The sequence below is a fragment of the Artemia franciscana genome, chromosome 14 (genome assembly GCF_032884065.1).
Source record: "Artemia franciscana chromosome 14, ASM3288406v1, whole genome shotgun sequence".
Classification (NCBI taxonomy): Eukaryota; Metazoa; Arthropoda; class Branchiopoda; order Anostraca; family Artemiidae; genus Artemia; species Artemia franciscana.
Window position 1 is genome coordinate 32,158,614 of NC_088876.1, and position 24,479 is coordinate 32,183,092.

Sequence of the window (24,479 nt, forward strand, 5' to 3'; positions counted from 1 at the left end):
TATATATATATATATATATATATATATATATATATATATATACTAGCTGTTGGTTTGGCGCTTCTGTCGGTTTTATCGCCTCTTCTCATTCATCCTATCATTTTATTGACTATTGTTTTCTTCTTATTGAAATTTCTTAACTTTCTTCTTTCATTTTACAATTTTATCTTTCTTCCTGCATCTATTTTTTCTTTCTTTTTCTTTTCATCATTAAAGATTTTATGTTTTCAACTAACTTAGAAATTACGCTGGTGGAATCGCTACATTGAGCCCATTTCAATAGCTGTTACGTCAGTATTCTGTTTTGTTTCATTAATATTATTCTTTTGACAACTGTATTCTTCTAATTTGTGCAACAAACAAGTAAAAGAAGGATCTCATCGTGATCTCACCAAGTATAGAATTGTTTTTTAATTAATCATCAAAATACTATGATGGCTGCACTAGCTCTCACCATACCCTACCCCTCTATATGAAAGATCAGGGGAAGAACAGGAATATATAAGCGTTCAGACCCCTTGTTTCCACCACTTTGAAATAAACTCCTAGTTTTCTGACTAAAACTCTACCGGAAGAGATCCATCTGTGTCATCTGAACGGCAGATTAAAAATTGGCCATAAGAAATAGAAAATATTTAATATACTAAAACTTGGGTAGATATCTGAGCCAAAGACGAAAGCCATAATGGAGTAGAAAATTATGTATTGTACCAACAAGTTTTCAAATTCACCGCGTTGTACCAGGGTCTCTAAATTATACTGAAAACGATACAATTGCACCGTGTTGGCAATGCTGGTTCATACTGTCCTTGGTTAACTCTAAAACTATTAAGCAGTTATAAGTTCAATCTAAAAAAATTTAACTTAACATTGCGCAACTTTTGACCAATCAGTTTATTAAGTTTTACCGCATTACTGTATTATATGCAAATCACAACGTTTGTGTTGAAGAATGACTAATTCAGCGTGATATATCAATTGCTGATGATATTATTAAAAAGGTTTAGACGGTAATTTAGTAAAAAAAAAAGATATTGCAAGGCATCAAAATAAACATTGTTTGTTCCCAATCTCATGCTATATGTAGGCATATGAAGAGATCCCAAAAAATAACTTTTTTTTGGAATTTTCATTGACACGAATCAAGAAAAAAACATAGCCATTTCCCTGCCTACATTTAGAAAATAAAATTTTGCCCTAATCCAAAATTTCAGGAATTGAGGGTACTGGTGGGAAGTAAGGATTGAAGTGACACTGAAAATAGAATTTTTAAAGATCTGAACAAAATGAAGCAAGAATTTTACTGCTGTATTGTTTAATTCCGAAGAAGTCATACTTCTTTTATATCTATATATATATATATATATATATATATATATATATATATATATATATATATATATATATATATATATTATTTGAATACATTACTAGTCTATATTATTTGAAGGTCTTTGATCGGTAAATTTCTAGTGGGTCGTATAATTTAGCTAAGATGAAAGTGAAAACGTCGTTTGATGCTTTTTTATGGCCTTTCATAATTCAATAGTAGCTTCTGGGGCTAAATACATCTTGAGCCCTTAATGGGGTCCGAAGGCATTTTATATCAATCATGAAAGAGCATAAAAAAGTATCAAATGATGTTTTCACTTTCATCCTAGCTAAATTATATAGCCCACTGCAAATTTACAAAGAAATTTACCCCCCCCCCCCTGTCCCATAATATCCAAAGATATACCCTGAATTGTCGACAGTAGAGTTTCGAATCGCAAAATTCAGCGCTATTTTTGTCAACGACATTAAAAAAGCTTGAAACTGTAGCAAAACTATTTATATTTGAGTTGTCTAATAAAAGAGGTTTGGACTGTTATAAATAAGTATTTTTGGAATATATTGCTCTTGAGCAGGTTATTTACAAACTAGTGATATGTTTTTAACCATTTTCAGTAACTTAACTAGTGTTGATAGCTTGGGTAAATTTCTAGTGGTTCATTTAACTTAGCTAAGAGGAAAGTGAAAACGTCATTTGATGTTTTACTGCTGTTTCATTATTCAGTAATCACTTCTGGGGCTAATTGCATCTTGAGCCCTTAAAGGGGCTTGAAGGTACATTATATGAATTATGAAAGAGCATAAAAAAGCATCAAAGGATGTTTTCACTTCAATCCTAGCTGAATTATTGGCTCACTTCAAATTTACCATTAAATTCCCCCCACCCCTCTAATCTGCAAATATATATCCTGAATTGGAATATACTCTGAATTGTCGATGGCAAAGTTTCGAATCGTGAATTTCAGCACTATTTTTGTCGACGGCATTCAAAAACTTTAATGGTAGTGTCCAAGTATCCACATATCCTATTAAAACGGGGTCTAGTACCAAGTTGGTTCAATCGACTTAGTTAGTTCAAAATTACCGAAGATTGAGAGAGATTCGGCAAGAATCTTAGAATTTATTTGACATCTTTTTTTTAAATTGAAAGGAGTAGATTGTTTGAACCAAGTTTTTGCAGATGGCTCCCGGGGTAAAATTATAGATGAGGGGTTTTTGGCTATCTTAGAAAGTAATTGTTTCAGTGGAAGAAAATTCTCAGGAAGCGACCTAAAGCGACAATAATGTTTTTGGGAGGCATTTTAAAGAACCTATCTCCATTTCTTTTTTCTCCATAGTGCACTGACTTTTGATGGCCCTAAATAATCTGTCTGTAACGAGATTAGAAGTATATTTTATTAGCCGTATATTTATAAAATCTATTTGTTTGAAAGCTTTGTTGGACTTCAGAACTTTTTGTAGTTAAATGAACTCCTATGAGCTGCATAGTTTTTACTTTATTGTTTGTCTTTATTTTACTTTATTTACTTTACGCTTTTATTTTATTTTACTTTATTAAATGTTTAAACGTCTTTACTTTATTGTTTGTCATGAACTGTATGGACGTGAAAAAAAAAAGTTATGTGCGCAACTCAAACCTGGTGGTTAGAAACGGAGTACCCGCAATTCATTCGGATTTGTCTGCTAGCTAGTAGTTTTTTTCTGCTCTGTAGTTAGTAGGGGGTTGTGCAGAGTCTAAAGTCAGAACTAATGAAAAAATAATTACCGCAAATCAAAATAATTGTTAAATATCAGCAGAATGTTAATAAAAACGGTTTGAACTTTGAACTGTCCTGAACATGAACTTTCAATGTTTTTAGAAGCTTTCAAAGTGCCCCTAGAAACTCAGCCAACTTAGATAAAAAATGATTGACGAAATCAAACTTTTCTTTCTGAAATCAGAGCCACTCCCCTGTAGATCTACTTCATTTTAGAATGGGGTACTTTGCTAAAAGATCACTCAAACACACCAAAAATATAATACCAAAGATTATTTCCGTCCTCAAATCGTTGGCTAATAGTTGAAACCACGTTGGAAGCAAGAGATGCAATATTTATTCAAGATACAGGGTAATAATTCTAAGAAATGTAATATATGAGCGGTAAATTCAAAACCACAAGACAGAAAATATACTTCAAATTCTAGCGTGGCGCAGTGGGTTTGACCTTAGCTGGGTAATACAGGACCACCCAGAGATCGAATCATGCTGCAGAAATGCACTGCAGGGCCGACGCAGGGACCTTAGTAGTCAAGAAGCGTCATTAATCTGATACAATACAATTATTCAAATTCTAGAGATTGTTTGTGGTGCCAAGAGAAGTCCCATGGCAGTTTTAAAGAAGATATGCTAAGAATTTACTAAATGTAAAGAATTACAAGTCTTGAACTTTTATCAGTGTCATAAGCATTAAAATCCATCTTCCTGCTTCGCTGAATTAAATATGGCATTTTAAATTTCAAGACTGATTTGCCGTTTTTTGAAAATTCTCTAAGAATGTTTGCAAAGATTTTTGTTCTTATGGTAGAAAAAAACCTAATTACAAAAACGGTCGCGCAGACAAAATGTATGCAATATACTATATATAATGTAAGCTTATTCTAGGTTGAAAGCCTTAGTAACTTTATTTTAACTACAGAAGGTAGTTGAATTGTCATCCACGGAGAACAGTTGGGAAGTAACTAGTGGTTTATTAAATTCGTTAATTATTAATCCTCATGAATTTAAAATGTACTCATTACTCTTTCATTACAATAATACTCTAATATGTTTCAAACATATTATGTTTGAAACATAACATAATGAAAAAAGAAATCACCAATGCAATACCACAAACACAAAAAAAAAGAAAAAAAGGAAGACAGAAGGAGAAAAGGAAGACTGTTTTCCTATTTTAGTAATTAATATAGATCAGTACTTGAATGAGGCCTTAACCCTACTCATCCATAGAATTACATAGGTCAAACAGCATAGCCATACACAATCAACCATAAAGAATAATCCATGGACAGGAATATGTATTATATTAGCAGCAATGAACATAACGATGCACGGATATTTCACTTAACAAGCTCGTTAACTATCTTTATTAAAAGTTAATTTTCCATTGTTCCAGCTACTACAAAACAGCTGGAAATAAAAGTTACTTTTTCGTAACTTTTTGTGGAGGCTGAAATAGAGCCGTACTATACAATCATGTCACATATATTTTGTCTGTGGTCCTACCAAAATTCTACTGAATTAAGAGCTACTGACGACCGAGTCCGTTGATTTTTGAATTAAAAAAAAGGGAATAGTTGTGAGAAAATCAAAGTCATGGCCAATTGTAGAAAAAAGCCAAGACAGACTATCCAATTAAGTGGGCATCCCAGTCAAAGTTAATTTGACCCCTTTGATTGCCGTTGTTACTGTCTCCCATTTGTTCTACACCTCTCCGGGGGGCATGCATGTCACTCCACAATGCCGAACTAAAGTCAGCCTGTTGGAGGTTCTCCCTGGGGAACACACGCGAGTTGACTTACTTGAAAATTTTCCTCTCATGCATGTCACTCCACAACGCTGAACTAGAGTCAACCCTCTCATGCTAATTCACGGTGGGTTCAACCTGTTGCAGGTCCTACCTTGCCATTAAGTGGGCATCCCAGTCAAGGTTAATTTGACCCCTTTGATTGCCGTTGTTACTGTCTTCCATTTGTACTACACCTCTCTGGGGGCCATGCATGTCACTCCACAATTCCGAACTAGAGTCAACCTGTTGGCTCTGAATCTCAAAAACAAAATTTTTTGAAATCGCCGATGTTCTACAGTCTCTTTGGAAAGAAAAGAGGAAGCACTGTTTGGATTTGGGACTCATAAGTGGAGTTAACAAGCTCAAGTAAATAATGTCAAACAAGAGGAACAAATCTTTTGGCCTTGCTGCTGAATTTAAACCACCAGGCCAAGGAGGACCAAATCCTGATAGTCCTGGAAATGCACGGAAAAAGCAAAGAATGAATGAACTAGGACCTCCACCCCTATCAGGTTTCTCTTCTACTTGTTCACATTGTAGTTATTAGACCAAAACTAGATAGAATAAAGTTAGGCTAGGTCTGCCTACTCCCATTAGGTTTGGCCTGCTTGGACAGTTCCTAGTACCAGAAAAATACCTTGATTGGAATGAATCTGTGATGAAGTTGGAAATTAGGTCCAAGTATTGTACTTAGGCTATTTATATTATTCCCAAAAATGTATTTTCAAACTATTGATTAGGCCTACCAAGGGCTAGGCTGTTATGGGTCTTCTAAGGACTTAAATGTAATTTTCCCAAGAAACAATTATTGAAGAGCACAAAAATAGATACTGAGTGACATATTCATTTTCATTCTAGCTAAATAATTTTGTGAAGTTTGTATTTATAGAAGTATCTAGGCTAAGACATCATATAGCCTACTAGAGGAATGGAGTAAAGCCAGTTGGTAAAATAGTAGTTCAAAGTATCACTATCATACAAGCTTATTCTTTTATTATTTAAATGGGCTGAAGGATATGGCTTTAAATCTACTTGCCTAAAATAATTCAAATTGGATTCTAAAAGAGGTAAATATTTGACAGTTCATATTATTGACTTACCTATAAAGTGAATATACCACTTGATGCCTTTTTTATGGTCTTTAGAAGTATAATAATTGCTTTTATTTAAATTTGAATTAAAGCACTTTTTACCTAAACTGACCTTATTATAAATAGTTTTTGCACTGAGAAAATATAGTATTATTTTCTCAAAAACAACCAACAAAACAGCACTGAGAAAACATAATAGCCTATTATTTTATTGGAAAACAACTGATTGCCTAATTCATACTTTAATTAAAAATTTGTCATTTTTAAGTGCTCAAAAAGTGCTTAAATTTGAATTTGCAATGGAAGCAATTATTATATTTATAAAGAGCATAAGAAAGGCATCAAGTGGCATGTTCACTTTATTATTAAGTGAGTAATATGAACTGTCCTACATTTACCCTAAAAGACAAGAGCTAATGAAAGAGATTGAAAACCCAAAAAGAAGGTAAAATATTTCTTAAAATTCAGGTAAGTATACAATTTTCCAAACCCTAGATTGCTAAAACTTTCATGAATAGATTCAGGGTCAAAAATGTATCCTGAGAAGGCATTCCCCAAGCTACTATGTCTGCTGTTTTGTAGGGCTTAGAAGATTGTATAGATGACAGGTCTCAAATTCCTACAAAAAAAATTACCTTGGTTTTGAGTTTTCAATCTCTTTTTAATTAGCTTTGGTTTCTTGAAAATGTAACTCAGGTGATTTCAGTAGACTTTGTAAATACAATTCATGTTATTTTAGGCTCTAATTTAATACATAAGAGTAGTGGCTGTCCAGGAGACATGCTAAAAAAAGGGAGATATTTTTAGATGCCTAATTTTATGGCTAAAGTAACATTTGTGATAATTGCAGACAAAAAGTTGCATTTGTGGCATGCTAAAACAAAAAGAATATCTTTAATATTTGAAAATATTTTTAGATGGCTAATTTTATGGCTAAAGTTGCATTTGTGATACCCCCCTCCTCCTGACAGTCCCATATACAGCCCTGGGATATAAACACAATTAAACTAAGCAAAAGCACTAAAGCAATAAAATTCTTACTTTATATTATGCCATGTTTGTATTTTATTCAAGTTATCATGTTTCCTTCCATTATTTTTCATTCAATACTCTACACAATCACTTATGCTTAGCTGAATTTCTTGATTCTATTCAGTCTAACTGGTTTTTATGACAAATGAAACAATAAAAAAAAACAGAAAATATTTTATTAGGGCTATATGTTTGCCCCTCAGGGGGGGGGGGGGGTAATTGTAAGGGTAATGACTTGTGTTGAAACAAATATAGGCCTACATAAAGAAATCTAAGGGTCCCATTATTTTAATGTTAGTTTTGTAGAAGGCTTAAGGCTATATTTTGGACCCTCAGGGCTGAATTAGATTGTCACAAACCTCACTTTAATTGTAAAAAGAGCATAAAGTTAGCAATCAAAAAATGCACTTCTCTTTTTGTTTTAGTATGTTTCCCTCTGGAGAGTTGCTACTATACATGTCTGCCATAAATGCTATATCAAGTATATTTTCCTAAATTTAAGAAATAGGTCTACACATCTATAAAACCATATAAAATGGGATAGAGCAAAGGCATTAGACTCAATAAAAACTTCATCTTGCCTCATTTGAGGAGACAATCTGTAAGGTTTCAATTTTATACCACAAAGATTTGTAAAGATTAATGAAGGTGAGTGCCTTCTTGGGGGAGGTAGGAGTAGAGTTAGGTGCTACAAAATAAATCCCTAGGAGATCATTAAGATTGGATAGATCCCAAAGAGTTTCTTTCACCTAACTCAACTACTTTCTAAAATAGCAAAAAGCCCCTAAACTCTTGTTTCCTCAAAGCATATATGCTTCATGAACTTTCCTACTGCTTTTTTGTCATTAATCTGAAAAGAAGTCCATCTTAAAATTCACGGATTATATATAGTTTGGGCAATGTGTTTGCACTTTTTTTTTGGGGGGGGGGGGGTGAAATGGGGTTTCATTTTTTTTTTATGGACAGAAGACCTGAGTACTTTGATAAATATCTAGATTAAAATATATCTTTCCTAGACTTAGAAAACAGGCTCCCAGTTTTGGACATAGTGTCTATAAGTTCAGATAATTGGGATTTACTGATAGTAATATTAACCGGCTTGGGATTGGCTGACTGCAATCCTTAGAAATTTTGTTTCTAATGTTTGAATTTAAACAAAATTATGCTTATAGCCTAACCTATTTAAAAATAATTCTGCTTTATACAAATATGTCTTAGGTTAAATCTGTCCAAGGTTGAGTCTGTCTCAGATTTACATGTCTTGTTTTAACTTCATGATCCTGTGCCCAAGCTAGGCTCCACTATGGACAATCAGTGCATTTGAAATAATCAGCATTGTTTATGGCTGAAATATTCAAGCTCATCACATTCTTATTAAAAAATGGTAGACAAATTCAATGGTGAATCAACACAAGCTTTTCTATGGTATAATAGTAACTTTTCAATGATTTTTCTGTTAAAATTGTAATTAGCTGCCCAAGTATTGGGTATTTTACAATGTCTTAAGCTACTCTGAAATCCTAGCTGATTCAAACACATTGATTATATTTTTGAGCTTATTCTTTATAAGTTTCATTTACCTAGGTTAGTTTCTCTTTTTAAATATGAAAGAAAACTCATTCAGAAAGTAATAGTTTACCCTAGAGGCTTGATGTGTAAGTGGCGTCTAAATATATGCCCCATTCATGGCAAGATAAATGAGCTTTATTAAATATTGAAATAAGTTGTGTTCAAAAAGTGGCAATGTAGCCTACCTGTTGCTGCCTTTTCACTAGCACTATAAATTTTTGATTAGGTTCTATCTTGTTCATTAGAAAGGATAAAAAGACAAATAGTTTCTAAATATTATTAACCTAAGTTCATTCAGTGTTGCTATTGGTGTATTTTGAAACCTCTGTTTAAATTAATCTCAAGTTTAAACTTAGTTTTGAACCTCAGTTTAAATTAATATCAAAGTTTGATATTTTTGTACGATTTTCTTTCAAAAAGCTTACTTGTAAAGTTGGGATAGAATTTTTAAAAATTCTGGACCACATACGAAAAACACTAAATGATTTAGCCAAAAGCAAATGAAAAATGGATAAACCAGAGTCATCTGTAAAATAACATAATGAAGTTAGGCTTATAAGAAAAAAAGTAAGAGAATTTTTTTTTAGGAACTGTGTGAAACTACCTAATTAATGCATTATCTTATCAGTATTTCTACATTTGTAAGGGTACTGGTTGGTTATTCACTGCTGACATCTATTTTAGGCTAGTTACAAATTGGATGGCAACATTGTTAGATTTCCAGTGTTTTCACTTTTCAAAGTCTCAAATTTCTTGAATTTTAGTAGACTGCAAGTCAAAATAATGTTTTTACCTACCAGTAGCCAATATATGACTTTGCTGGTAACAGGGAAAACAAATGCTAAAATTTTCCAATTAATGCAAATAAGAGCAAAAAATTAGCATTTGCTGTGTATATTTGAAATATTTGAAAATCTCGTGTTTTATATCTCATACCTTAAACTTTTATTTTTTTTTATCATAATGTCATAAGCAATAATGGATGATATGTATTGTTTTTGTTCTTAAATTTTCACTTAAAGGTTGTATATTGAAACTGTTTGATTATATTTCAGTTGATATCTGGTAGATTTTTATGGTTGACACCTTGCAACAAGCCCTGGGATTACTTTGAGCATTTGATGCTGTTTATAAGGATTACCTTGACAGGCTGTGACATTGTCTTGTTACAGCCCTGGGCTTATGATATCCAGCCTCACTTCTGTACTGGTTGGCTTGGGAACTTAGAAAAAGATTGTTGCAATGGTTAGGGCACTATTGCAACCCTTCCCCAGTACCAATAAATAAAGGTGTGTGCCAAAAATATTACTGGGAATCAAAAAGGACTTATGTATCAATTTCTACTCCTCCTTCCATTCCTCAGAACTCATTCTATATTTATCTGAAGGACAAATGATATTTAGGACATTTGGGCATTAAAGTGTGCTCTATGAGGCATGTGCTCCCCTCCCCACTGACAAAATGTTCCACTGTGCTATCACTTACACATCACTGCAAATACTTCTATGAAATATTAACCAAGCCAATTTAGTTTGTGAAGCTTTATAATAAATGTCAAATATTTTTCTGCAACAAAAAGGGAAGTATAACCCTGTAGCATTGTTATTTAGGTTTATTGTCAATGAAAGGAGATGAGAGGTAAATTCCAACCTCCCCCCCCCCATACCCCTTTCTATATTTTTCTGAAGACTAATGGAGAGCTAGACTGCATGGGCATTGAAATGCATTTTTTTGGTTAGTGATTATACATCAGCAACATAATCTCATGAAAATTAAAGTAAATCAGCTTAGTTAAACCAAGAATTAAAATAAATATATGTATTAAACATTTATCTTGTAGGGACTATGTGACTTTTCAGGAACAAACGTGGCACTGCTTCTCTGTCAAAGGGAAGATCAGTATATAGTTACTTGACACTTTTCAGTCAATTGGCTTTTCTGGAATTTTCTATAGAGAGCAACTTGGTCCTCTCTGGGGCAAAATCATGGATTGGTAACACAAAATGGCAGAAAACGCCATTTTTCGGTGGCACAATCTTTTTGGGCACTGGAACTTTTGAGTTCTGAGCACGCTCATTCCTCTAGGACTGAGAATGAACGCAAAAAAAGAACGCAAAAACAAATAAACACATGCATATGTGATCTTTATTGTCGGAAAAAGAAAATGCAAAATTCCATGTTTTGTAGATAAGACCTTGAAACCTCTAAAGAAGTATTCTCTGATATGTTGAATCTTATGGCTTGATTCATTAAGATCATTTGCCTTTTTAAGGGAATTTCTCCCTTTTTTCAAAAATCAGGCAAATTTTTTCAGTCACATCTTTTCATAGAGAACATTAAACTTAATGACCTTTATATATTTGGAATTATATAAAAAGCCGTTTTATGTTTTAATTTTTATCAAAATTCCGCTTTATAGTGTTTTGGTTACTATTGGGTTGCGTCACTTTTTGGTTACTATTGGGTTTTGGTTACTTGAGTGGCCTCATGCCACTCAATTGACAGCACTGATCCTCACATAGGTCTTCTTGCTTATTTCACCTTTACTCATTTTTCTTTATTTGAATGCAAATAATTATAAATAAGAACAAAAGTTTGGAACATACAAAGAGACACAAAGGGGAAAATCATTTGACAATACAAATAAAGCTTTAATTTCTTAAAATGTATATTTCTTGTCCCTTACTCTATGTTTGAAACAGCATGATCTCCTTTTCCAAAGTTCTTTTTATTTCATTTTTGAAATTTAACTCCTTAATTGTCTCATGCATTTTTCTGGGGTTTATTTTATGGTTGTAGTTAGGGCTGTATCCAGTTTTTTTTTTGGAGGGAGGGGGTTACGAGACAATTTTTTTCAGGGAGGTTTTAAAAAAAGCAAAAAAAAAAAAATTGTTTAGGCTATATTCATTTTTATTATGTTTTTACAAGTCTGACATATTTTTTTGGGGGTGGGGGTTAAACTCAGATATTCAAGGTTGTCAATTCTTTGGAATGAACAGGACATTCCATTTTGCACAACTTTGAACCATTTGTCCCTGAAAAAATTTAAATGACAATGGTTTTTTTTTTCCAAATAAAAATGAAGAGCAAACCCCAACCCCCTCAAATGTTTGTCTGATTTGTAAAAACATAACAAAAATGAAAATACACAAATTTTTGATGTGTTTTAACAGTTTCTTTTGTAAAAAAACTTTTTTTTTGCAAAACTTTCCTTTTGTAACCTCCCCTCCCCGAAAAAATCCCAAATACAGCCCTCTATATTATTTTCTTTTCTACCTTTGACCTATATAGTGTCGTCAATCCACGAACAAGTAGGAGGGGAGGGGGTATATTTCCTTTTCAAACTTTGACCTGTACAGTTTTGTCAATTCACAAAAAATTTGAAGGGAGGGGGGAATCTTCTATTATTCTTTAGCCACTCTTCTATTTCGCTACTACTGATGAAGAAAACTGTTAAAATACTTTGGGTACTTTTGGATGATAATTTAAGATGGAACTCACATGTTGACTATCTGACTAAAAAAGGCGCCTCACTTTTACAATCGTTTTCCAACCCGAAGAGATTTGGTATACCAACTGTGGTTTTGAAATCTATATACCGCAGCTATGTTAGATTTTCTCTTGAGTTTGTGTCCAGCTTGGCATCTGGGTTTGAAGAAAGATCAATCAGATAGAATTAAGATGATACAAATAAGAGCTGTAAAAATTATACTTGGACATAACTATTCAACATATGATGATGAACTAAAATAACTCAACTTGAATTCACTTGATAGTCGTAGACATGAGTTGCCTTATCGATTTGGACTAAATTGTTTGAATTCCCTAGCTCATTGTAGTCTTCTACCTGACCTTGAAGGCCACCCTACTGAAGGACCAGTCACTAGACTCCAACAAATAAAAAATAATCGTCCACAGTTAATGACTCACTCAGCCTCTACTACCAAGAGATATTGCCAATCATTTGTCCCTTATTTTATTCAGTATTTTGATAATATTATTTTGACAAATATTTAATGTTTGATGCAGTTTATTTCATGTGTTTGCCTGTGACTGTTTTTAACATACCAACCATTTATATATTTAATTATTCTGAAATATTCGATATAAACGGTCGCTATTATAATCTTGAAAATAGATTCTTGACTTATATTAATTTTTTTATGACTCATTTTAATTTATTGGCCGTGAAGTAGTATTTCCTGCCTTAATTTTTTTTTTCTGTTGCTGTTTATTTGTTTTAGGTCTTTTTTTTTTGTGTCATGACATGCTCATGCTAGCTCTAGTTATTGCAGTAAATAAACTATGTTCTATTCTAACTGTATTCTTGAAAATCTATGGAGGAGGGAAGAGCGGACAATTTTTCAGTATAAATACAAGAGAGGCACCTTTTAATGAAATACAAAAAGACATTGCCCCTGTTTTGTTTTATTTTCCTGGCTGCATTTTAGAATACCACAAATACAAAGAGGTGTAAAATTTTGAAAAATAGATTTTAAGTCCATGATTTGTAAATTCTTTTAAAGAACAAGAAAACCCACAGACCTCCCTCTTTTCATCCTCCCAGGAAGTTCCCTTTTCCCTTAAAGCTTTCTTTGTGATATCCTCCCATCCCATCCATGGACAACCTGCTCTCCGTTTAGCCCTAGACGGTTGGCCAAAAAGGATAATCTTCGACAGTCTATCATCCTTTATGTGCTGGACATGCCCTAGCCATCTCAGCCCTTCCCTGATTATGTGCTGGTTTCATGAGGCTTGATGCTGTGTTGAGTTGTTAGTAGTAGTAGCAGTAGTAACACTTATCTCCTTTGTAATAAAAAGGAAGACCCAAAATGTTTATGTAAAGACAGATCGATGGATAGATGTTTATTTTCTCCACAAACAATTGATGGTATATATAAAGAAACTACAAAAACGTGCAACAGTATACTTCAGTATCGCTGAGTCTGCCATTAGTAGCATAACAAAGGAGAAAAAATAGCAATACTAGAAAATTAAATAAGGGTTTACTTTATGGATGAGTTACATCCTGAGTATTCGCCCCCTAAAAATAAAAAAAAAAATTTAAGTATCATTTTACATGGATAACTTAATAAGGATCTGTAACCTGTTTTCTAACCAGATGCAAAAGTTGATATTTGTCAGCATAATTTTTAATTATGATTGGGATTAAATTTGAAACTTCTAAGCTAGTAATGCTCAAAACATATCCTGATCAAGCTTTGGTCTTGCATTAATTCTATACACTCTCAATTATTGCCAGAAATTATTATTAACAGAATAAGTTATTTTGATATTTGAAAAAAAGTGTTTTCAAAACCAAACGTCTAAACCTTTGAGGAATTTTTGTGTTTGCATTAAGGTGTTGGGGAAAGGAGCTTTTGCTTTTTACCTTGGTACTGTGATTTTCGTTAACTTTAATGAATTATCTCTCTTTTTTGGCTAGCAGATTGTTTGAGTAATGGTTATACTCTCATATGAGATAGGAAGTTTTTTTGTTAACTTTTATGAATTAACTCCTTTTTTTGCTAGCAGATTGTTTGAGGAATGGTTATACTCTCATGTGAAACAGGAAGTCGCCATTTTAAATATTTAAATGATTTTTTAGGTTATGGTGATACTATTGTTGCGTCAAACCGCTTTGATGATACACCAAGTCATCCTCAAATGGGGCACATGGGAGGGCCTGGAATGGGGATGGGCCCCATGGGAATGAACGGAATGGGACCTGGACACATGGGTATGGGTCCAATGGGGGGAATGGGGATGGGAATGAATCCAATGGGACCTGGCATGAACAGTATGAATCAAATGGGTGGAAACATTCAAATGGGCTGTGGCATTCCAAGTCCAAGCTTCAACCAGAATATGGGCTCGAAGCCAATGCCTGTATCTGCTGGAAAGGTAATCACTTTTTCTACCTATTCTTTACGTCTTTTATTTATAAAAAATGTATTTCTTTGTAAATAATAAAAAATATCATTTATTTTGTATATTTTCCATAAAGAATTGTGAAGACTAGATAAATCATTTCATAAAACAGACAAGAATGAAATACAAACAAGTAAATACTAAACAAAGTCTCTTCAAAAGGCCTACAATCCTTTTACTATTTTTGTTCTGCAGGCAATTTGTATTTTTCTTTCTTTTTTTTCAGATCTAGTTCTTACAATAAATTAAAGCAGTTTGAAATCTACCTTATAAAAAAGATTCTTATTATTTATTTATATGTTTTTTGAAGCAAAAACAATATATTTCCTTTATTAACAACAAATATGAACATGTGCTGTATTGTTAGTTCTATTATCTGATATAGGGTAATATAAATAGCCATGCTACTGATAAAAAAGATTTTAAGAAAGATGTATTGGTCAAACCATAAATTTTTGGGAGGGGGGGGGGTAAAACCATGCGCTACCACCCCTTCATGTGGCCTTGATCTTAAGATTGAATATTATTTTAATAGAAGCAGCTTTCATAATTTTGGCCTAGGCTGCAACTTAGTTATTCTATTTTTTGTAACGTCAGCAAATTAAAAGGTGAATAAATTACGTAAGATTAAAGGCACTGACAAAAAAAGGAACAAAAGGGTTCATAAAACGATTGGTAGGGAATCTCAACGGTTTGATTTTATTCCTGGTTCGGGTAGGCAGACGCTTTGTAGAAAGAGGTGGCAGCAACGAATGGTGGCACCTTGAACCGTTGAGACTCAGAAGAGTCTCTTCTGAGACTCTTCTCCGACGGAATTGAGAGGACAACCTTGATGGCTTACCGGAGAAAATATCTGTTTCCAAGGCAGGTGGTGATTGCTGTGGTAGCGCCGATGTTGATGGCCCTGCCAGGTGTGCTGTGTGTGTGTGCATGTGCCTTCAGGAGTGGCTGGTCTGGGGGCAGGTACAGTCACTGGCCTGGTGTCATCGAATGAAAGTGCGCGGTCCGGTAGATTTAGAGGGTCAAAGTATATACTGGTCATAGCCGACAAAGCCTTGCAGAAACCGTGCAATGTTTTTGTTTCTTCCACCAAGCTGCTCACTTGCGACGCTAAAAAATATGACTTGTTCTGCGACCTCTCTGCAAGCTCATCCTTGGCCAATTCGTGCATTTCCTTCGCTTCTTTGACTGACCAAAATTCTCCATTGGGATTCTTGCTACAGGTTCCTTTCTTCGCCAAATAGTGCTTGTCCAATTTGTAGAAGGGTCTGTGGCAAAAGTGGCAAATAGTGAAGAAATTCCTTGGCTTCTTCCCTTTTACATCCTTCGAAACAGCAAGGGTCATGGAAGGATTCCTAGAGTCATCTTCAGGTGCGATCAAAGAGGCCGGGTGTGTTCCAGGGGCAGTCAAGGTTAGTCCAGGGGCAGGCATGGTCAGTCTAGGGGCAGTCAAGGTCGGTTCAGGGACAGTCAAGGTTGGTTTAGGGGCTGTCAAGGTTGGTTTAGGGGCTGTCAAGGTTCGTTCAGGGGCAGTCAAGGTGGGTTCAGGGCTATTCACCTGTTGTTTTACGCTCCCTTTTTGGCAGTGCTGGTTTGTTGCGTGTTTACTAGTAACTTCTTACAAAAAAATTTTACCAGGTATTCTGATTCCTTATTACTAGTTTCTAGTCGGTTATTGTCAAAGGCTAGATAGATTATTATTTGACTGGATGGCTATTTGTCCCTTTTTTAAAAAAGGAAGAATTTTGTCTCTTGTTTTTTATTCTCAGAGAGTGACTACAAACTTACAAAAACATGTATCCTTAAGCTTAATGGAATGTTGTTGCTGCTTTTTGGGGTCTGATATGTTGGACCAATAGGTCATATACATTCATATCACTCGATTATTCTGTGCCTTCTGTAATCACTAGTCTGCTTGGGTGTCACTTCATTCAGTATTTAATGGACCAAATCATGTATCACTGATCAGGCTAGAGGTAGGGGGCTACTCAACTGCAGCAAATGCCTGTATTAAAAAAAAGGAATTGCAGTAATTCAGGTGTGATTTATCTTGAAGCAATTAAAATATATTTACAACACAATTAAATAAAATAATGCCAATATATATCATTCCTATCACATACGACCCAATACAAAAATCTAAGTAGATAAAATATAGATAACAAAACGAATAAAATATTAACTGTGATGACTTTAATAGGACCCAATGTAGGGTTAAGGAAAAAAATCTTATAGAGAATGAGCCTACCAGTAGTCTTAAAATTTTTTTTTATTAGTTTTTAGTTTTTTTCTTTTTAGTTTTTTTGCTGTTTTTACCTTTGCTGTTAAGAGCGAGGTATTTAGGAGGAGATATATACCTCCTTTATTTTTTAGTTTTTTTTCTTTTTTTAGTTTTTTTTTCTTTTTCAGTTTTTAGTTTTTTTTTATTAGTTTTTAGTTTTTTCTTTTTAGTTTTTTTGCTGTTTTTACCCTTTTTTAGTTTGTTTAGTTTTTTTCTTTTTTAGTTTTTAGTTTTTTACATCTTTTTAGTTTTTTTTTAGTTTTTTTAGCTTTTTTAGTAGTTTTTACCTGTTTTTTTGTTTTTTTAGTTTTTTTTCGTTTTTAGTTTTTTTTTTCTTCTTTTGTATTAATGCTAAAGCCAAGGTTCGAACCTGGAACCTCTCGGACCTAGAACCTGGAACATAACGCTTTACCAACTCAGCTACTTCGGCTTGAATACATTTACCTTTTTTCGTTTTCTTTTTCTCATTTATTTGTCAGTTTTTTCCTTTTTTAGTTTGTTTTCTTTTTCAGGTTTTAGTTTTTTTAGTTTTTTTATTAGTTTTTGTTTGTTTTTTTCTTTTTTGTTTTTTTGTAGTTTTTACCTTTTTTTAGTTTTTTTTTACTTTTTAGTTTTTAGTTTTTTACCCTTTTTTAGTTTTTTTTAGTTTTTTAGCTCTTTTAGTTTTTTTAGTATTTTCGTTTTAGTTTTTTTTTTGTAGTTTTTATCTTTTTTAGTTTTTTCTTCTTTTGTATTAATGCTAAAGCCATGGTTCGAACCTGGAGTCTCTCGGACCTAGAACCTGGAACATAACGCTTTACCAACTGAGCTACTGTATTTGTATCGGATTAACGACGCTTCTTGACTACTAAGGTCCCTGCGTCGGCCCTGTAGTGCATTCCTGCAGCATGGTTCGATCTCTGGGTCCCGTATTACCACGCTAAGGTCAAACCCACTGCGCCAACACAGGTAGTTATATAACTGAGCTACTTCGGCTTGAATACATTCGTTTTTGAATTGGTATGTGATGAAATAATTCAGACGTCATATGCGACAGTGACGTCACTCGACACAAAGACATCTTATTTTTATATAGATAGATGTCAGGTGGACAAGGTCAACGATCTTAGGTGAAATGAGATTTACTTTTAAAGCTACCTTTAAACGATTATTTTGTAAAATTCTTTTAAGTTTTTCACTCAGCCCTAGAACATATGTTAAAGAACCAAAAACATCTTCATTTTCTGTTATTTCTAGGATATCGTTAGAAAATTCTAGAATTTTTTTCCTTCTTTTCGAAAAAGTCTGGTCAATTAACCCACCTGGGTAATGGTTATTTAACCGATTTAATCTTGGAACTTTCACCCACGCAACTGGACATTCACTGAATAGGAACCGTACGATTAACTGTATTCTTTTTAGTTGTTTTAGTAGAAGAAATACGTTCTTGAAGTCACCATACACATAGAACATTGCTGCACCAGGTGTGGATTGACAAGTATTAACAACAAATGTCCTTTGACTCATCTCTTCTACCATGATCAGACTTAGCTGGTGGCTCCATCCCCAATGACTTGACAACCAAAATCACCTGAGGAAATCCGGTGCCATCTTCTGGACAACTTGTACATAAAACAAAAAATATATCGGCCGATAACCGATATTTTTTTCCGATATCTGGTAATGACACTGATCCTTATATCGACCTGATAATATCGATCGGTCTAGCCCTAATTTCTTCTCTCAAGCTCTTGCTTTAAGACCGGTTTACGATTTGGAGAAATGTTTTTCAGATTTGAGAAGGAATAGTCTTTTCACCTGTATTTTTATGACCAGTTACGAATCGAAGAGATGCTTCGGGGAGGGGGGGGGAGCGGTCAAACTCTTAGCTCCCTGCCCTTGGATATGACATGACCCAAAACTACACTTATAAACGCCGGTTTTTGGTTATTTTGGTATAGGTGTATTCATTTTGGTATAACTGTATTTTAGAAAGTGTAATTCAACATCCAACTTGGATGTTTTGAAATAATACAGCAACACATATATGTCCTCTATTTCCTTTTCTACACTCTTGACACCTGTATTCCATCTATATTATCATGAAATGGAAATAACTTGGGATTTATTAAATTTGAGGCGTTTTAACTTTTTGAGTCTACGACGCTTATATTTTGAATGTTCATGAATCTTTCTGTTTGGTTGATTGTGTTTGGTTCAACTGTTTGTCCTAGGCGAAAGGAGGGATAGAATAGAATATGATTTATTGGCTCAAATGCACACAAGCTAGCATAAGCACTTCAGAACAGTTACAATGATAAAACAAATGTTAGGGGATAAATATAAAACAAAAGTAAAATCAATTATTAAAAGGCGAAGCAAAATAGGGAACAAAAGAATTTTTGTACCTCATGGCCAACATTTAGGGACACAAGTCAAGTGGGGTATTTGGAGCTCTATGAGCATTAAGTCTTGTATTAGGAAGGATTGGGGTATTTTTTTTTGAAGGGGGGAAGAAGATGTCGATGATAGTCAGAACTAAGGCACTTGTGACCAAAGTTCATGTTAAGGATGTGATGTCGTGATTCAAATTTAGTAAGTTCAAGTCTAGCCAAATCTTCATCGTATGTAGTATACGACGTCCCAAGTATAATTTTTATTGCTCTTTTTTGAATGCTTTCAATTTTAGAACGTTGGTCTTTGGTCAACCCCGGGTGTCCGACAGGGCAAGCATATTCAAAACAGGGTCTTATATAAGAACAATATATTATTTTAAGGTTTGGGATTGATATGGGGAACCGTTAGAGAAAGGAGAAAGATTTAAGGAGAAAATTATCAGATATAAATAAGTGAGAAGTGTGGGAATTCCATTTAAGGTTATTGTCCAACTGCACACCAAGCAGTTTAACCGTATTTAAATTTGGTATGCAAATGTAATTATTGATAAAAGGTATTTTTTTTTAAAGGATAATGTCATTAAACTGCTTTGGGTAGGCTTAGGCTGAGTTTAACATTGTCAAGATCAATCTTTAAGTTGTTAATGAGTGAGTCAAGTTTAATGTGCGAAGTATTAGAGGTTTGACAAAGGTTAAGTAATGTCAAATCATCCGCAAATTTAAAATCATTGTCAAAACCTGGTAAAACATAGTTAAAAACAATTAAAAATGCTGAAGGACCTAATTGGCCCTTGGGGTGCTCCACAGGAAATCGAGGTAGAACCTGATGAATATCCGTTTGGGAGGACTACGCATTGCTCACGACCAGACAAAAATTAGCTACCGTAAGTAAAACAAAATCTCTTGCACCTAAAGCCCTTGCATTATCAATAACTTTCTTATGATCCAAGTTGTCAAAGGCTTTGCTAATATCAGCAAAAACAGCCTCAACGTAGGAACTATTTAAGTCAAGATGTTTTAAAACGGTGTCAAGTATATAAATTAAGCAATGCGTGGTGTTATGATTCGGCCTAAAGCCAAACTGATTTGGGTTGATTTTATCATGAATATCGTCAAAGAGGAAATTGTAAATAAAACTTTCAAAAATTTTAGAGAATATAGAGGTTTTTGATATTGGTCTTAAGTCAGAGGGAATTTCTGGGGTCTTATTGTTCGGTATAGGTGATATAATAGCTCGTTTAAAACACACTGGAAAAATACCATCTACAAAACATCGGTTAAAAATTGCAGTTAGAGGTACACTTAATACTGGGCACATTTCACAATCAATTTGGTAGGGATATCACCTGGGTGTATTGACTTATTTGTGTCAAGATTTTCGAATTTAAGCTGGGTCTGATGTATTTCAATCACAGGCATGTCAGTCACTGCACTACTGGCCGGCATATTTTGGATTGGCGGGTGAATTTTACAAATTGAAGCAAAATAATCATTTATGATATCCGCACTCACTGGCTTACCATTACTATCCAGTTGGAGAAACTTTGAAGAGACCTTTCCCGTGACATCTTGAATAGTTTTGTGGAATTTCTCAGGGTTAGAATACAGTAACTTATTGAGCACTTGAGCACCATGCTCCTTTCTTGCTTTGCGGTTTTCCCTAACAACATTGTTTTGAAGTTTCCGAAATTCTTGGAAAAATCCTTCCTTAATGAGTTTATCGCGTTCATTTATTAGGCACAAATTTTTTTATTTATCCATAGTTTACAATTGGATTTGTGATTAACTTTTTTTCACTGGAAAGGTTTCACGGTATAACTGGAAAAGTTCTGCTGAAAAATTAGAAACCATTTCATCACTATTGGTAAGACATAGTTTCTTGGCCCAAGATTTTGAGCTAAATTTTACTTTGAAATGGGCAATCTTCTCGTCAGTGATGGGTCTATATGAATAACTAATAAATAGTTTTGGGGTAAAGGATGATAAAGGGGTCCAAAAAATGCATAGATGGTCACTTGTCCCTAATGGAGGGGCTATTTTCGGAGCACAGTAGTAATCTTCAATATTGGTAAAAATAAGTCTAGGGTTTTATCACTGCGTGTAGACGGCTTGACTACCTGGTCAAGACTAAGAGCAGCGCTAAGCCACTTTTGGTCTAGCTCATCAAAATCACCATATAATGTAATTGCAGCATAAGGGTACTTGCAGCAAATTCTGTCAGTATAAAGTAGCAGATGTGCTCTCAGCTCCTTCTTAAATCCACTGCGAGGGGAGTAATAAATAATACAAAAAACCATGCAAGATGCTTCTTTTGGGAGGTTTTTGGGTCTGGTTTAGAGTCATAGAACTTCGGTTTTGGAGTTGTTTTCTATTTCAGGAAAAGAAAGAATCCGAAAGAACACCAACAACAAAAAAACCACTCCTCCACCATGAGATAGAGGAAAATCTTCTTTGTCCAATCTGGGCTTAAAATGGGAGTCATAATTATGAATCGAGACAAAAATCTTCTGTGGCAGAAGTGGGCTGGCTTGGCAAACTTCATTTTTTGGCTAATCACGTTTCGGTAAGGCAAGCAATATCAATCTGGTTTTTGTTAAGAATAATTTGTAGTTCATCCGTTTTATTTACCAGTGACCTCACCTTTGCAAGAAGGATTCTAGGAAATGAGTAGGAGGGGGAGTGATGTATCACACCAGGGTTTCTTGATTTGCTTTCGGATACGTGTTGTAGATTCTTGTATTCATGTGACGCAAATAATGAAACTGAGGAGATGGACTGACTCGGCAATTGAAATGGGAGGCAGCGGGAACGTAACATGGAGGTCTTCTGATTGGGTATGTTCAGTGCTGTTAAACATTCTGATTCATGTTGCTTTTTAGGGCTGGTGGGAACAGTGGGCTGGTTTGGCGAACTTCGTTTTTTGGCTGATCAATGTTCATTGTGATAATACTCGGGAGAGAGTTTGACAGTTGACGGGAATTCTTTCGGGTAATATTAAAAAGTCTTTTGAATGCGCCATTAACATGATTCAAATGAATCCGGTCACAACTAAAGCAACGACCACTTACAAGCTTGCTACAAGCTTTTTGGTGCAATATTTTGCAGTCAGGAATCTTACATTCACCCTCAATATTAAAACTTTTGCAAACATGCAGATATTCACATTTTTCCCTTTTTTATAAATAGCATACCAGGCATATTCGCAAATACATTTGTTTGTAGTCAATTCATGACTGCTTATCTGAATAGTCTTCACCTTTAATTCGCATTCATTAGCATTCGATGAGCATTTAAGCATTTGAGCATTTTGAGCATTTTAATTTGTGAATGTTTGCATTCATTACCATTCGATGAGCATTAGCATTCGATGATTAGCATTCATTGAGCTCGAAAGTTCGGAACTCCGTTTGGGTGACCTTGTTCTGAGGTTTCGCAGATTGCTGCTGTCTAACCCAGCTCACCGTGACATTTATTATTTCGATAAAATCGAAATAATAGAACTGTAAAATCTTTTTCAGAATTGTATAAAAATGATTCATTTCACTTGTCTAACATCCATCCTAGAGAAGAAGTAAGGTAGATACGCATAGAGTAAAGATAATTCAAATTTTCTATCTGTTCTAAGTGCCATTTGATGGCTATCGGAGCAATATTTTAAAGTTTTTTTTTTAATTTTGTGTTATCTAAGTCAGATGAACTCTTAATCATGTTATAACCAAGGTAACTGAATTTTTTGAAAATACTCAAATATTCACCTCTTTGTTGCAGGAAACATTTGAATATTTTTCAGGATGAGATTTATTAATGATTATTTCCTAATTTTGTTCTTCAGTAACATCGGACGACTTTGATTGGGTTTCACTTAGACTTGGACGACTTAGGTTGGAACAACAAGTGCCACAAGTAGTAGCTTCTGTTTTACATGAGGCATTAGATTTATTGACTTCGAGATGATCATTAATATTAGGAAGTTTCGGAGCAAGAGGGGATGATCGGATTTCCAGAAGGGAGCGGGAGTGAGTTTGAAGAGCCGTGTTGGTACCGGCCGGCCTGTAGGCCATAAACTGCTGGGGACAGGCAGCTTAAGTACCTGCACTTCGCACAACACTTCATTAGAATTACGTAATTTCAAAAGGAGAACTCTTTGGTTTGAGGATATTTTATTTCAAATAAAAAAGGGGTTTAAGTGTTTGAATTTGTCAAGAATTGTGTGTGTTCTTTTTTCTGCGCCCTTTTGTCTTTCTTTTCTTTTTTTTATACTCCTCTTTAGTGCATTTGTGTGCACTAAAGAGTGCACACAAATAATTATTATACTTTTTTCATTATATTTTATATTTTATTATATTTTAATTATCATTTTTCTAACAGTTGTTGTCCTAGATATATATTCAAGGGACCAAAATATGCATTTATATAATATATTTAAACAACATGTTTTATAAAAAACCCTCCATTGCAGGTTCAAAACTGTGTTGACACGATAAATCGCATTTTAGAAAATGTAATTCAACATCCAACTGAAGAAAAATACCGCAAGATTCGTGTCATGAGTACAGCGTTTCAAGAGAAGGTGTACTACATGGAAGGGAGTAACGAATTCCTCATGGCTGCCGGATTCCAGTTGGTCCAACTTCCTGGACCAGACGGAAACGATGAAGATTATTATGTTCTGATGGACTTTGATGAAGAGAAAAAAGAATTTATTATGGTAATCATATAGCCAATGCCATGACATCATTCAAAAGATAAATGCTAGTAGCGATTACATTACTTCTTTTTGTCTTTTCCTTCCTCTTTTAAATGAGACGGTCGTACCAAGAGTGGAGACACAGACATATTTACTGACACACGCGGCATAGCACTAAGAAGCGCTAAAACTGAGTTGTTTACATGATACATAAAAATTGCACAAAAAACAAACTATAGTTGCTTTGTGCTGTTATACAGATCCTTGAAAAGGGGAACAAAAGAATAACGATACTGCGTTAGGTTGCAGTAAAGTGATTCCACTTGTTCTGTCCTCTGGTGAGGGCGTTCAGGAGTGCGTTTGGGGGGGGGGCTACACCTTTGTTTTGAGCCTCTTAGAATGTATTATCCAAATTTGATTAGAAGCTTTTTGGTGGTGGTTGTGGAGTGACTCAAGACCCAGTAATTAACAAAAATGAAAATTACGCTTTATGCTTAGTGCTTTTTTGTCTTTTTTTAAGATGGATTTTGCGGAAGGAAAACATTTCTTCCACTCCTTCTTGAGGCGGAGTGTTCTTACGAGTCGAGGAAGATTATTAAAAGAATACTATTTCTTAATTTACACAAAATAAGAGT

General features: G+C 34.3%; 1 protein-coding gene across 1 annotated transcript in view; it reads left to right on the top strand.

Moving 5' to 3' along the window:
• Nucleotides 1-5,163: 5,163 nt before the first annotated feature.
• Nucleotides 5,164-24,479, top strand: part of LOC136035587 (UBX domain-containing protein 6-like) — a 42,116-nt gene continuing 22,800 nt past the window's right edge. The window contains exons 1-3 of the mRNA XM_065717465.1: nucleotides 5,164-5,390; nucleotides 14,179-14,474; nucleotides 23,617-23,865. Of these exons, the coding sequence (XP_065573537.1) occupies nucleotides 5,252-5,390; nucleotides 14,179-14,474; nucleotides 23,617-23,865 (684 nt within the window). The 5' untranslated portion in view covers nucleotides 5,164-5,251. The remainder of the gene's footprint in view (nucleotides 5,391-14,178; nucleotides 14,475-23,616; nucleotides 23,866-24,479) is intronic.